This window comes from Pomacea canaliculata, linkage group LG8 (genome assembly GCF_003073045.1).
Source record: "Pomacea canaliculata isolate SZHN2017 linkage group LG8, ASM307304v1, whole genome shotgun sequence".
Classification (NCBI taxonomy): domain Eukaryota; kingdom Metazoa; phylum Mollusca; class Gastropoda; order Architaenioglossa; family Ampullariidae; genus Pomacea; species Pomacea canaliculata.
In genome coordinates, this window is record NC_037597.1 from 26,958,555 (window position 1) to 26,973,103 (window position 14,549).

General features: G+C 37.3%; 2 protein-coding genes across 2 annotated transcripts; one reads left to right on the top strand and one right to left on the bottom strand.

Annotated features, from left to right (window-relative positions):
- Positions 1 to 432: 432 nt before the first annotated feature.
- LOC112570743 (conserved oligomeric Golgi complex subunit 2-like) lies at positions 433 to 12,402 on the top strand. The gene is given in 19 exon segments (XM_025249340.1): positions 433 to 619; positions 931 to 1,092; positions 1,862 to 1,927; positions 2,391 to 2,471; positions 2,772 to 2,896; positions 3,276 to 3,337; positions 3,340 to 3,380; positions 3,614 to 3,793; positions 4,016 to 4,137; positions 4,284 to 4,407; positions 4,852 to 4,991; positions 5,258 to 5,319; positions 5,813 to 5,979; positions 6,535 to 6,774; positions 7,683 to 7,758; positions 7,871 to 8,016; positions 8,351 to 8,487; positions 8,958 to 9,129; positions 10,985 to 12,402. Coding segments are annotated over 19 exon segments (2,268 nt in total). The 5' UTR covers positions 433 to 538; the 3' UTR covers positions 11,069 to 12,402.
- A 150-nt stretch (positions 12,403 to 12,552) lies between these two features.
- LOC112570744 (SAYSvFN domain-containing protein 1-like) lies at positions 12,553 to 14,313 on the bottom strand. The gene is made up of 2 exons (XM_025249341.1): positions 14,152 to 14,313; positions 12,553 to 13,046 (listed from the first exon to the last, which is right to left on the bottom strand). The coding sequence occupies exons 1-2, from the start codon at positions 14,296 to 14,298 to the stop codon at positions 12,660 to 12,662; spliced, it is 534 nt and encodes a 177-aa protein (XP_025105126.1). The 5' UTR covers positions 14,299 to 14,313; the 3' UTR covers positions 12,553 to 12,659.
- Between the last annotated feature and the right edge of the window lie 236 nt (positions 14,314 to 14,549).

Here is a 14,549-nt window from a genome sequence, read left to right on the forward strand (position 1 = left end):
GGCGTTAGCGAAGATATGAACTTGTCTCCCTTTACTGATTTTCGCTTAATATTGCTTAAAATTAAAGCACGTTGATCTGATGCTAAATAGTGTAGAAACAAGCTTTTGTAAATTTATATTAATGTATTAAAATATATTTTTATTAAAATCCCTTTGCGTTTTCTTATCTTTTTTACAAGAACTGAAGAAGGGGCTGACTGGGGCAAAGTGTTTTAATAAGGCCCCAAACACTCCATTGTATTAAGTTTAAATTCGAGTTCTTTCTTTTAAAAAATGTTTCATGATCACACTTTCTGTGCTTAAGTATGAACACACGCACCTTCATTTAAATTAAGGTTGGTGAATAAGCAGTTTTCATTTCAACTACCCCGTTTGAAATTATCTTCAAATAGCTTGATTCTTGTTTATAAAATTCTTGATTATTGTGATTTTCAGATTGTCGTCTACAGCAGCAACATGGTTTCCAGTCAGTAACCATAACCAAACTCCCTTTACTATGTGATCTTGAAACGAACAGTCAGTAAATACATCAAATAAAATGACTGTGGATGTAGCCAAGGGTTTTTCTTTGCCATCAGGGCCATCCTCTCTTTGTTTTGACAAAGAGGAATTTATGAAGGTAAAAAAGCTTAACAGAAAAGAATACAATAAGCCACGTATTATCGTCTATATCATGCCGATTACTTTGTACGAATTGTGGAAATTAATGAAGCAGTTGCGTATTATTAATAGAACTAAGCCAAACTAAGTTTTAAAAAAAAAAGTGTGCAGCAAAATACCTATTAGACGACTACACCACCGATCCCCCAAAACCAGTAAATAAAATACTTCAGGGTTAGATGAAATTACAAAAGTTATTCCTATAATTTATTGTTTTCGTTATTTTAAGTGTTAAAGGAATAAGAAAATTTTTTATAAAATAAATTTCAGAAGGATTTTGATGTCGACAAGTTTGTTATTGACTGCCGAAAGAAAGTGCCATTGGAAACTCTCCGGGATGACCTCGGCATCTATCTCAAGATTCTTAAAAGTGCAATGATAGAACTCATCAACAAAGACTATGCAGACTTTGTCAACCTCTCCACTAACTTGGTATGTTCTTGACACAGATTCATTATCAATTAAAGTATATCTTGATAGAATGAAATTATCATATGCGCATGCACACTCTCACACACATTCATGAACATTCATTCATTCCTTTAGAGGGGTGGGGTGGTAAGGCTGTGTGACTCCAACTCATCTATATTAACCTCAAGCCTAAAATGAATCGGCCCCTACCAAGACAATATCTACCCATTTAAAACCAAATTGTCCCAATGACGGGCAGTTTGGTGGCAGAACAGTTACCACCTGTCACCAATACAGTGAGAATCGGCTCTCCTGGGTTCAGCTCTCATCTGGGGCACGCTGTTCTTTCTTTGCATGTGGCATCTGTTTACAAGGCTGGCCGCCTTGCCATGATATAGCCTTAGTTGCTGGCTCAGCGTAAAATTCCAACCTACCCCCCCCCCCTAAACTTTTCCCAATGTCAGAAGTTGAATTGACCAATGCCCAAACGATGAATTTATCACTGATGACAGAAGTTTTTATTTGTATCAAGTACTATACCTAAGCAAAGTGAGACTATTGTTTGTGGTGGAATTTTGTTTATGAAGTTGTGGGAGGAAAGACTTTACAATATACATTCAGAGAAGACATCTTACAAATGCATGTGTAGTTTTTTTCTGCAATACTTATTTTACTGACAGTCAAATGGTATTTTTCATGTCTAGCAAATTTTATCAGTTTCTGTAAATTATGGATGAATAAAGCTGTCATTTAGAGATCATTTACACAGTTTTATTTTCTTTATTATCAGGTTGGAATGGACAAGGCAATCAGTAATTTGACAGTTCCTTTAGGTCAATTGAGAGAAGAAGTGCTGGTAAGATGCTTATAAATTATTTCATTTCAATGTGAATCACTGTACTTGAATATAAATTGCAAAGTTTAAAGCTATGGTAGCCATTTGCTTTTACATCGACTGAATATTTACACTTGCTTACTTATTACCATATTGCTTACTTATTACCATACTTATTACTCAGCTCTTTATTATTTTTGCTGAAAACACTGACTGCTTTTAATTCAAAGGGTTTGCAGTTTGTCATGATAGTGCATTCAAATCAAAGTAATTATCATAAGTCATGATTATTTTATCTCTTTTTTTTATATTTGCAATGAAAAGTAGAGAATAGATTATGGAAACAGAGCAGGACTTTAAAATCCATCCTCAGTTTTTCTTGAATCATGAGTACATTTGCTGATAAAATGTTTTTGACCCATGTTATAAGTAGTTTCAAGTAGTTATCTAAAGCAGACATTTGATGATTATATTCAATTCACAGAGTGTGCGTACTGCAATGCATGGAGCCATGGTGGCAGTTGAAGAGAAGATGAAGCAGAAGAAAGAAATTCAACAAAAAAAGGTGATCACAGATGTAGACAACATTGTGTATTCACGAGATTAAAAGAGGAGACTGGAAAGACACTGTCTCATTATGTTAATGCTTCAGTCTTGAACATGCATGAACAAAACTGTCTAATCTATTTGCACTCCATACCCCAGATAGTCTTCTTAACTACAGATATTGACACATTATGTGATAGTGGTTGTAACATTTTTACATGAAAATCACATGAAATATTTGCCTTATTTGTCACATATCTGCCGGTGTCTGGTTAAGAAGCCCCTTAAGCGTGTCTGTGTTTTTCCGCTTCTGCATTAGGCATGCTTACAACGGCTGATCAACATCACACACTCTGTAGAGAAAATTGAACAATTGGTTGGTATACACAGCACTGGCAGTGGAAGCCCTTCCTGCTCTCCAACAAAGAGAACACTTTTAGCAGGGTAAGTGCCTACATTAATTTATTTCGAGATGTGCTGTTCTGTGCATGATGTATGGAGTTCTAATTCTGTAGAAGACATGCTTTTGATTGTAGACAGGATATTTTTTACTGTAAATGGTTTAATTTTGACTGCTAGTTTATTGAAAAAAAAAGAATCTTGAGTGTGAAGGTTACTGTCCTGATGTTTGCAGTCTATGTACCACCCTGTGCTTGGGATTTAGGTGAAAGCAACATTTTTATGGTGGTTTAAAAAGTTGACTAGCCTATGTATTTTCATAGATCTTAGAGCTTTTTACAGCATTTAAAGACCTAAATAAATCATTGCTTATAGATGTTAATAAACCACTTGAGTACCAGCTACCAAGTGTTGTTCTTTCCAGGCAGCTGAGTGGACAGTTGATTGAGCGTGTGGCCACAGAATTTAACAAGTTGCAGTTTTATGTCTCCAAAAGCAAGGACTGCCGCTTGTGGAGAAGATAAAGCCGGTAAGGGCTACTTTGGCCTTGTGATAAATTTATGACAGATTTAGGCCTTCTTTATCTTTAATTGCCAGGTAAGTGGTTTATTCTTAATTCACTGTACTAATTAGATTTGATTGAGAAACGATAGCAGTTGCATGGTGTCTGCATGCAAATCTACTCCAATGCTCAACAGAATCAACAGCAAAGAGAGAGGAAAGTGTTCACTGTGGATTTTTAATTCAAAACTGCTGTTTCAGCGCATTGCCAACATCACGACAACTTTACAGTACAGTCTAGAAGGTTCCTTCTTAGAGGGCTTGGAGCAAGAAGATGTTGCCATGCTGAGGCAGTGCCTTCGCACGTATGCTCTTATTGATAAGATACACGATGCAGAGAATCTCTTCCGGCAGCACATTGTTAAACCCTACATGGAAGAGGTAAGAATAAATCTTCCTGATGTAGATTCATAATTTAGGCAGGCAATTTATATTTCTATTATAATCAACTTACTTTCAAAAGGAATCAAAGCGAAACAGCTTGCCATCAGTTACTTGATGTTTGCATTTTAACAACTGTGGTCTGGGTTACTTATTTTTCCCACCAACTCTAACAATTGTAGCCTTTGTAGCTACATGTTTATATTTTTCTATATGTTGCAGGTGATCTCAGAGTCATTTCTGCGGTCCTGCAATCAAGGTCTGGAGGGAATGTTTGCTAAAGTGCTTGAGTTTGTGCCTACACACTGCTCTACTTTGAGGAAGATAACATGCCCTAGCTCAGGGTATGATGTTTTTTTGAGTAGGTGACCAAATCAGAGACAGCAAGAAAAAAATAATTGTGTGTGTAAGAGGAGGTAGGCAGAGTGAGACAAAGCATACACACATACATCTCTAGACTAATATTTTTTATTTCTGTGATTCATATTAGATCAGGGGAGGTCATCAGGGGTTATGATTTTCTGGTGAATGCAGTGTGGCCTGAAATTGTCAGCAACCTGGAGGCACGCACTCCATCTATATTTGCACCTGGTAATCCTGAAGTATTCCACAAGGTATGATTAACATGAATTTAATTTTTAATTTTGGTAATTTTTGCATAATATATGTTTGCTTGCATGAGTGATAAAAGTTGTTTCCCTTGGGTTCTAGTGTATGCATCATTGGTGATTTTGAAGCCCTGATTTCAAGTAATCTTGACATCCTTACTAATGTACAGAACCTATGTGAAAGTCCATTTATAACTACTTGGCCGTTTAATGATATCGTGAACTTTGGAGACTAGTTTGATGGTTATCTGAATGAGAAGGAACAAGTGCTGCTGCCAATTTGGTGTATGATATTTAAATGAGTGGAAGGGATGATGGAAAAGTTTTTGTGGGGGTTGGCTGTCGAGGTAGTATCCTATAAGCAATAACTACATTTAGCTAACACTTGTAGGCATCAGGTAAAATGTAAAATTGCTCCAATTTGCAGCCTTCGTAACTGTTTTTCTGCAGAAATACTTGATAAGCCTCCAGTTTCTGAACAGCATAGAGTCTTTGTGTGGAACTCAAGCCAGCGTACAGCGCCTACGAACTCATCCAAGTTACCATAGCTTTTGTACAAAGTGGAGCCTGCCAGTCTATTTCCAGATCAGGTATAAATTTCATCCTGAGATTTTTAATGCTGATGTCATCATTTAGATGAGATGAGTGTGAATGTGTAATATGTGTGTGCACATGCATGATGGGTGTTTGTGCGTGCATGGATGTCATTGTATTTGTGTAGATGTGTGGGGACATTGTGTGTAAGAATCTTTAGTATAGAACTGCTTTTTCACTTGCTATTAAATATCCCTAAGAATATTCAGCATGTTATGCACAGGCAACACAAATCCTGAGAAATCTGCATTGTGACTTTCAGATTCCAAGAAATTGCAGGTGCGCTGGAAACAGCATTGGTCACTGGCTTGAATACTACCACAAGTAGGTGCATTACTTCGAATGTTCTTTTCACCTGTGTTCACTTTGCTATCAGCTTCCTTGTGCAATGCTTCACTCTTTAACTCTAGCGGTCCGGTGGCGCAACGGTTAGCGCTGTTAGCGCCTGTCACCAATACAGTGAAGGTTGGCTGCCCTGAGTTCATTTCTCGTCTCGGGCACTGATCTTTCTCTGCACTTGGCATCTGTTTACAGGGCTGGCTGCTTGCCGTAATATAGCCTTAGCTGCTGACACGGCGTAAAACACCAATTTTCCCCCCCCCCCCCTCACTCTTTAACTGAAGATGAACTAAACAAGTAGTACTTTCATATTAACATGTAGCAACTGGTATTTGTTTACTGCCTGAAATTAGACTGTCCGTCATAGATGTTGCTGTGAAGAAGCTTTAGACGTTTGTTGTGCAAATCATCAGACAGCAATATATCAAATACCTTGTTTATTATGGTTTTAAATGGATCACATTTGTCTGGACTTCAGATGATGGACTATGGAAGCTTCAAGCTTTCAGTACTCTGTGGTCAGGACTGGAGCGATGTTGGCATGATGATGTGTATGTACCAGCTTTGGTACATCGTTTCTGGAAACTGACCTTGCAGCAGCTGTCACGACACACATTATGGCTTGATCAGCTTTATGAGGAGGAGGTTCTGTTATTTTCTTTATCTCTTTTTGCCACTGCCATAATCTTTTTATCCCCTGCATGCATCTATTGTTGTCATGGGACCTTTGGTCACTTCACAATAGCACAGTAATGGTCAGTAAATTGTCCGTGTCTAGTGAGCGAGCTTCCCTGTTTACATTTTTTGAGAGTAAATGTGATGCAAAGTACTAGGATGCATAAAATTAAGAAAATTCCTTTAATAAGTTACTTAGTCATTTTCATTAAGTTTTTGCAAAGACCTAACAAAAACATGTTCAGATTATCCTCACTGCGTTCACCATACCCTTTAGCAATGTGGTAGTTGACTTTTGATTTATTTGTAGTGACTGATTATAATTATGTCGCTAACAATAAGCAGCTAAGAGCAGATTATCTTTCTAGCTCTTTTCAACCTTCCTTGTAATGAGTGTTACGTTGCAGTAATGATGAGTTTACAATGCTTGCAGTCTGAAGCAGACAGATAAGGTGAAACTGTGTGGGCTTGATACTTAACTAACTCCAGAAAGTTGAGGATAAACATGGTCTGACTTGTTCACAGATGGAACACAGGAGCCAGATTCTAGCTAGCAAACCTTCCAGGAACACACTTACATCCTCCTACAGCACTAGTCAGCTTAGCAGTCTAGGAGCTGGTGACAGTGGAAGTTCACAGTCACCAGTTCCACGCTCTAGCTCACCACAACCACAGCATCACCAGGAGGCAGTTACTACCAAACAGCCAATCACCATTGGTCAGATTGTGTTCCTGCTCTGCGATTCCTGCTCACTGCAAGCAAAGGTAGGTCTGATAGATGATGCTGGCTGAGCTGCTAGCTGTGTGAGGCTGTCAGTCTTTAATCTTTGAGCAGCAAGTCCGTGACATGGGTGGCAAGCTTCTTGGACCCAGCAAGCATTTTAGAAGCAAGTGTTCATTACTTTCCTGGGAGGCAGACAGCAAGCCATTAGGTTCTCTATTTACTAGAATCAGTATCTAAGAATCACATTCTTATCTAGTATCTAATAATATCTAATCACAGCTTTTGATGATCTTTCAACATGAAGTGTAGTAGAACTGTTTTACCTACAGCTTCATTTTAGTATCGTGAAACTCCAGGAATACCAAAGGCTTGATGTGTTACAAGACATTGTTCCTTGCCTGTGCTCTTGATGAACGATTATATTGCAGTGGCACGTGTATCTTGTAGAGGTACAATATGTAATGAGCAGACAATAAAACAAGGAAATATCATCCTTTGTTGAGGACTTAAGTATCCTTTGCAGAAATCGAAATAACTGGTAAATTTAAAACAGAGAATATTTATGTTGAGCTGAAAACAACTTATATTGTGTCTGCTTTTATGGACTTTCAGGAAAGGATGGGATTTGATACTGCTCACATGTGGGGACTCTAGGGTAGTGACACCTGCTTACCTAGAAACTGGAGAAACACTTACAGGGAATCTTTGGCATAAATCTATGTGGTTAATTATTTCATTCTAAAAACAAAGGCAAAAAAGGGTGCTGGTTTGATGTTTTGTTAACATGTTTACAAACAGATGTGTTTTCTCTTGCCAAATATGGTGAAGAGTTTGCATCAAACAAGATGTCAGGTTAAGGGATCACTTCTTTCCTTCTCTATGTGTCTAATTTATGTCAGACTGAATATCATGGCAACAGGAAAAATATGAGTGATTTTATTTTTTACAGCTTTCAGTAATGTATGAGCAGACTGTCCATCCAAAGATACTTGCTGCTGGACTTCAGAATGATGCTGTGCTAAAAGGTAGTTAAAAGAGTGTATTACAGATTTATTTCAAACATTCTGGACCTCTGCCTCCACATTTTTATTGTTGTTATTAACAGGGTAACAAGTCATGGGCAATATTCTCTTGCAGAGTGTTTACAAGAGAGCATGCTGTCACTAGAAGAGCATTTGCCAAAGTTTTGTGCTATCATCACAGATGAAATTCAGATGCAGTGCTCTGCTTTTATTCGTCAAGTCAGCGATATTCCTCGCTTGTATCGACGAACTAATCGTGAGGTGAGATGTCATTTTGTACTTCAGACTGAATTAAAATTTGTGTCACTGAAGGCAGTATTGAAAACAATATTATTAAAAAAAGTCACTAAACTTTGTGTCAGTCTCAGTGATCGTCTGTCCAGAACAATTGATGAAGGTATGTTAAATGTCTGAGTGCCATATTCAAAAAATAGTTTCATAAAGTGAAGTGCTTATATCCTCATAAAATATGAAACAAATATATTTCTGAACAATTTAAGTTCTTTGAGTAAATTGAAAGATTACCATGAGAGTTTTGTTAAAAGTATCTTCTAAAATTGAAAAATTTTATCATAACATTTTATTTATTTTTTAGGCTCCAAGTAAGCCATCAGGCTATTTAAGTGGAATGCTACGACCACTTCAGTCCTTTTGTGAGGAGTATTCGAAAACCCTTGAACCAAAGCATCATTCACATATTCTTAATGTTATCTTCTCATCCCTCATTGACCAGTGAGTTAGGTTTTTTTTTTGAAGAATACAGATTCTCTCTTATAAAGAAGAAATTCTCTTTATTTATTTGCATATACATTGTGAAAGGGGGATGGGATTGGTGTTTTATGCCAAGCCAGCAGCAACGCTATATAATGGCAAGCAGCCAGCCCTGTAAGCAGATGCAGAGAAAGAACAGTGTGCCTAAGACGGGAGCTAAACCCAGAACAGCCAACCCTCACTGTATTGCTGATAATAGATTACAAAGTTCTTTCATAATGTTTAGTTAGAATTGACAGTGAAAATTCATTGTACCTGGTCTTTATTTGCACATTATGTCACTCCTTAAAGTTCGCATTTTTGCACAATACCTCAAATCTTAGTGCTGTATAATGGTTATAGACCAGTCTTTTCAATGCATTCTGGAAGCGCTTCATTTACCTTTGTGTGAAGACTATATCGTTAAGTAATTTTTAGCTTATTTCATGCAGATTTTCTGAAGTTACCAGCGAGGTGCTTACATCAGTAAAAAGAATGGAAGAGAGTTTGAAGCGTTTGAAAAAGGTTCGAGGGTCAGAGAGAAGCAGTTCCAACCAGGGGCTTAGTGATGATGACAAAATTCGCCAGCAGATTATACTAGACATTGAGGAACTTGGTAAAAAGGTAGGAGTTTCACCTACATTGATTTTGTAAGTGGGAGGTGGTCGCAGTAGATTTTATGGTAAAGTGGTACAAGGGAGAGAAGAGGAAAAAAAGTAGTCATATGATAACAGTAGCTTCCCTTGATTGGTTTATTTTTTTTTATAAAAGATAATTCGGGCAGTGGTTCCATTTTTTTTGTCATTTGGGTACTGTCAGCCACACAAGGGCTCATACTCCATTTCAGCACTTTCAGTTTATTTTAAAATGACAGTTGAAGTTATAATTAATCAGTAGACCTGTGCCTGCAAAAAACCCTAGAGCAGCGGTTCTCAACCTTTTACATGTGACGACCCCCCCTGACGAACACCGGTACGTCCGCGACCCTTAGCAGCTAGGTCGCGTGGAAGAGGGGGGGGGGGAGCCTTAGCTTACCCGAACTCCGCGTCGAGGAAATCAATGCAATTCAAACAACGGAAGAACAAAGTTCGTATCTGCAAAAGTATGACTGTTAATGAAATTTTACTAAAGCAAATTCTGTGTGCTAATAAATATTATTTTATTGGACACTCACTTTGATTAATGAGAAGGTTGAGCCTGCTTGCTGTTGCATAGAGAAGCGAACTGTGTGCGATGTTCGTACCCACTGCTATTCGCAGCTCACCTCTGCGTCCACGCGATTTCTGTATTAGACTTCAGTGCTGCCAATGCTGAAATCCTTGCTCACACATATATGAAGTTGAAAATGGCAGCAGAAACTTTCGTTGCTTTCTCAGAAAGGAGAGGATATTCACCGTTGATGCTAATCCAGAATGTTGGCACTGGTGTTGTTTGGAAGACCATTTTCAGGGATTGTCACTCGAAAGTCGATGAGCTGCTCTTCTTCTTGCGTGGACAAACCCGCTTGTGGGTGATCAGCCCAGAATGGATTACGAATCCCAATCGTATTTAGTCACATCAATTTCAGCGAAATAATGCTGAAACCTTTCTTGCAGTCCGCTTAGGGGCAATAATTACATTCTTCACCTGATCAAGATTCAAGTTAAAGTCAGCCTTGCACTTACACAAGCACGGAAACATAATCAAAAATATTTTCTTGGAGTATCTTCTGCGTCCACAACGAAATGTTTCGGACGAAAGCATTCATCTTGTCAGTTTTAATATGGTGGTGTCCTTCCCTTGTCTGTCATGGCCTTCTTCAGGGACCTATAGAGTACTAGGACTAAGCACGTGCGAATGAAAGGGTGTAATGATGGACGTTTCCTGAATGCGTGCTTTTTAGATGTTTTAAAAAAAAAGAGAGGTGTGACTGGAGAGGGAGAGGGGATCAGCGATGAGAGATTGGGAAGAGAGAGGGCAAAAGGTGAGAGAGGGAGATGGAGGCTTAATTGTTGAGAGGGGATTGTCGTTTGAGTTTTGGAAGTGAGAAGTCACTGCATGCCGAGACAGTGTACTTGAATAGGGAGAAGAGATTTGAGTTTGATCGCCTCATAACTCGGTTACACATGTAAACTAATTTCACTAATACAGTATAAGAAACTTTTTTAAAAAATGACCACCTTCGCGACCCCCTTGTAGGCACGTCGCGACCCCCCAGGGGGTCGCGCCCCACAGGTTGAGAACCGCTGCCCTAGAGGCTGTCCAATTTTGTAGGGAAGGTAAATGCAGCTGAAGGAAAGGGTAGGGTTCCATCTTCCACATGCCGTGCCCTAGACATATGTAAACCACTAACATTCACATTATCTGTGGGGGTTAGGCTATGGGACACTTTATGGTTATTTACTTACACTCGTATTCATTTCATCAGTTAGCCTCTTAGCAAATGATAACTTGTGTCATGTTTGGCACTGAAGTTGTGATGTTTATGTTCTCATTGCAGGTTGAGCATTTGGTGTTGATACCAGCTCCATTTCAGGCTTCACCAAACTTCAGAGTCTGGCTGAAGAGGCTAAAGCAGAAATGACCACTACATGAACTGTGTTATAGGATTCTTTTGTCAATCTATAGAATCTTGTTACGCGTGTACAAAGTGGGGAAAATTATATTGATTTGTCATGGAAATGATTTTTGGGGGACAGATTTATCATTTAGTATGATGTCTAAAGTTTGTTTTCAAGTATTTTTTCAAGAATGGTTTTAAACAAGGATGGTAGGAACAGAATGCTATACATAAAGGATTAGCTTTACCTCATTTTCAGCCTCATGACCATCAGGCTTATGAACAAAATAATACATTTATGCTATATCTTTCACATAAAGTTTATGATTATTTAAAAAGTAACTGTATATAGTTTCATTTTGCCCTGATCCCTCGTTAGGCAAATGAAGAAAGTTGTTACCCCTTCAAGAGTACAGTATTTCATATTTTGGGAGTGTTATTAAAATTATAATGTTTAATGTTAAATTGCAGTCTTTCTTCTTTAATTCAGTTGTATTTGAACACTTCTACAATCAAATACTAATTTGGTTGTTGTTCGGACCAAATTTGTTATTCTCATTTACTGTTGCAGAGCATTTAATGTTCTGTCATGTTTTTTACATAGATTCTATCATCTTTCTACATAAATAAGTAATAAAAAGATGGGCAACATACAATAGGTGGTTTAATGACAACTGTTTGCATTGTCCTTCTCTAGACATTTTTAGGATAAAATATTTGACAGGTAAATCTTGTTAAAATATTTGTTAGCTGATGATCATGAAGAATGTGCCTATCAAGGATGCTTGCTGAGGTTTTATGTAGTGAGTGTAGTCTACAGGGCATTGCTAGCATATCTTAAATATCACCCACTCACCACATTTAAAATCCTACTGGTTTAATTCTGGCAGGATTATTTCTATCACAGAATTGTCACATGAGTGCAAGAATGCTACAGACTACTTTTTTAAGTGTTAAAAAGATAGGTTGTACACAGATTATTTGACCACCTTGGTGTTCAAAAGGGAAACCTAGTTTCTGTTCATGTTTAATAAAATTAGTTTCTTTTTAATGGTATAAAGGACTTTGCAATCAATTATTGTGACTGGATTAAACTTTTAATGAAATATCTGCTTCCAACTTAAAGAATCATTCTGATGACATTATTATACTGAAACTGATTTAGTAGCCTTGGTACAGACTTTGTACTATGATAAAATGGCAGAATCTTGTTAAGAATATCTTACTCATGAATATGTATTACCAGTAGAATGACTATATTACACATCTCATCGTTGGTGGGTCCACATAAAGAATTATATCATCAATGCCTGTACAAGAGGGATAATGCAGATAATAATAAAAAAAGAAAGAAATGACCTGCTTGTCTATGGTTAATGAGAAAGTTTGATGTCATTTTGGCTTCTGAACTTTTTTGTTTCTATATCTATGAAAACCAAGCTGCATCTGCATTTTAGCATACATAAGTAACACATTTTTTTATTATGACAAACTCATATACTCAATTAATTCAGCTGAACATTCAAATTTTTAAACCTATATAACAGTTTCTTATCATGTGCTTTTCTTTAGCATGAAAGATTCCAATATTCCACCAAAATGGTTCATTATGGCATTAAGAAACTGTATCTTGGGTTGGTCTATGTAGTAATTCTCGTTCAAATTGCTCTGCAGTGATGGTGCCCTGCAACCGTTCACAGTTTGGATTAAACACTGAGTATGCACTCAGAGTGTTGGATTTACTTTTCCCTGTCCGTGTGTTAAAGTAAATGAAAATAAGAGCAGACACAGCAAAGAAGACAGCCCCAAACTGAAGTTCAATGAATATTCTCCAGAGACTCATCCATAGCAAAATCTTGAGAAAAAGCAGAAGCCAAGAGAAAGGTGTGTTTGTTGTTTTGCATTCTTCTTCTGAAGGCAAGGTCTCCATTTCCTTTTTTGTACTGTTTGGTTCTTTGAATGAAGCTGGTGTAGTGTTCTCTGTTCTATGCTCTTCTGATTTCTGAAATTGTAAGAATTTGCAAGGTTTCAGGAAGTTTCATTTGTCTGGACACAAGTAAAATGTAAAAATACCCAAGAGGATGAACTGTGCAAAGTACATGTATTATTTTCTCGCAAAGAAAAAAAAATTGGTTAAATGAAAATTTATCTAGGATTTTATATGCCGGTCCATATGGTTTATACTTGATTGTTACATTGTTATAAACAGTTCAAAATCCAAAAGTCCCAAAGACTCATTCATTATTTCAAACCCCAAATTTCAGCAATGAAGAAAAATGGCCGGAACAAATGGGATTTAGAGGGCCCCAGCAGTCAAAGCCAATGTTCCTCCCCCTATTAATTATCGGTGAGCTTAAAATTTAGTAAAGTGATTGTACAAGGCCTATGCCTATTTTTTTTTTTTACTGGTGCAAAAATCTGAATCATCCCTATCATCAGGTTCATTAAAAGCAGCTCATTGATGACACTCAACCTCAGGCCCCTCTACTACCATCTGTTCACCCTCCCTTTTATTCAAGCATCTAATTTTTATAACATTTCCGCCATGTCATCTCCATACCACACAAATCCCACGAAGAAGGAACTTGAAAAATAGATCAGAATGCTCTATTACAGTGAGAATAAATGGTTTCATCACACTTTCATCCAAACTAATTAGTAAATCAGGAATAAACACTACAAATGTACTAATACTTCATCTTTGACAAGAGAAGACGAATTTGCATTACCCATCAAAACAAAAATAAAAATGCTGAACTGATAACACATCATCGCTTAACAGAAAAGATCACATGGCTTATGCAATACAAACGTCATCACGCTCGTTTCCATAGCCCCGCAGCATTGCTAAAGTCGGTTGGGCAGAATGTGCCTTCCGCTGATGGTCCTCTTATATCAAATTTAAGCCAATGCACAGAACATATTATTTATTCATTAAATGTTTGTAATAGTATCTAAAAGGTAAACAAGTTTTCGAATAAGTTTCGAGAAAGCTATTTCACTGAATAATAATTAGAGTTTCTTGGGGTTATTTCTTTGGTTACTTTTTTACGTAATGTAGCGATAAGACAGAAACATGTAAATACTAATTTATAATAACTGTTCACCTCATTGATCTCAGAAGATTTGTAAAAAGCTCTCTGCAAAATTCTGTAGTTGATGTCAGTATCATTTTTCTCCTTAGCTTTCTTAGCTCTGTACTCGGCTAGTTTCGCTTCCATGTCACCATCAATCCAAGGGACGCAACTCGACATGAAGACATGTAGTAGACCATATATGGTTTGACGAATAAAAGATTCGAAGACATGCAAACAACATACCGGTATTATTATATTATTTAATTATTACTATATGCATAATTTAATATGATGTGCTTGCATGCCTATATGTAAAGCGCCTTGAGTCTGGCTGATGCTGGAAAAAAGGCGCTACACAATGTGCTGCTATTATTATTATAGCCGACATTTCCCCTTTTCTGATATTTTTCTTAACTGAATTCTTGCTC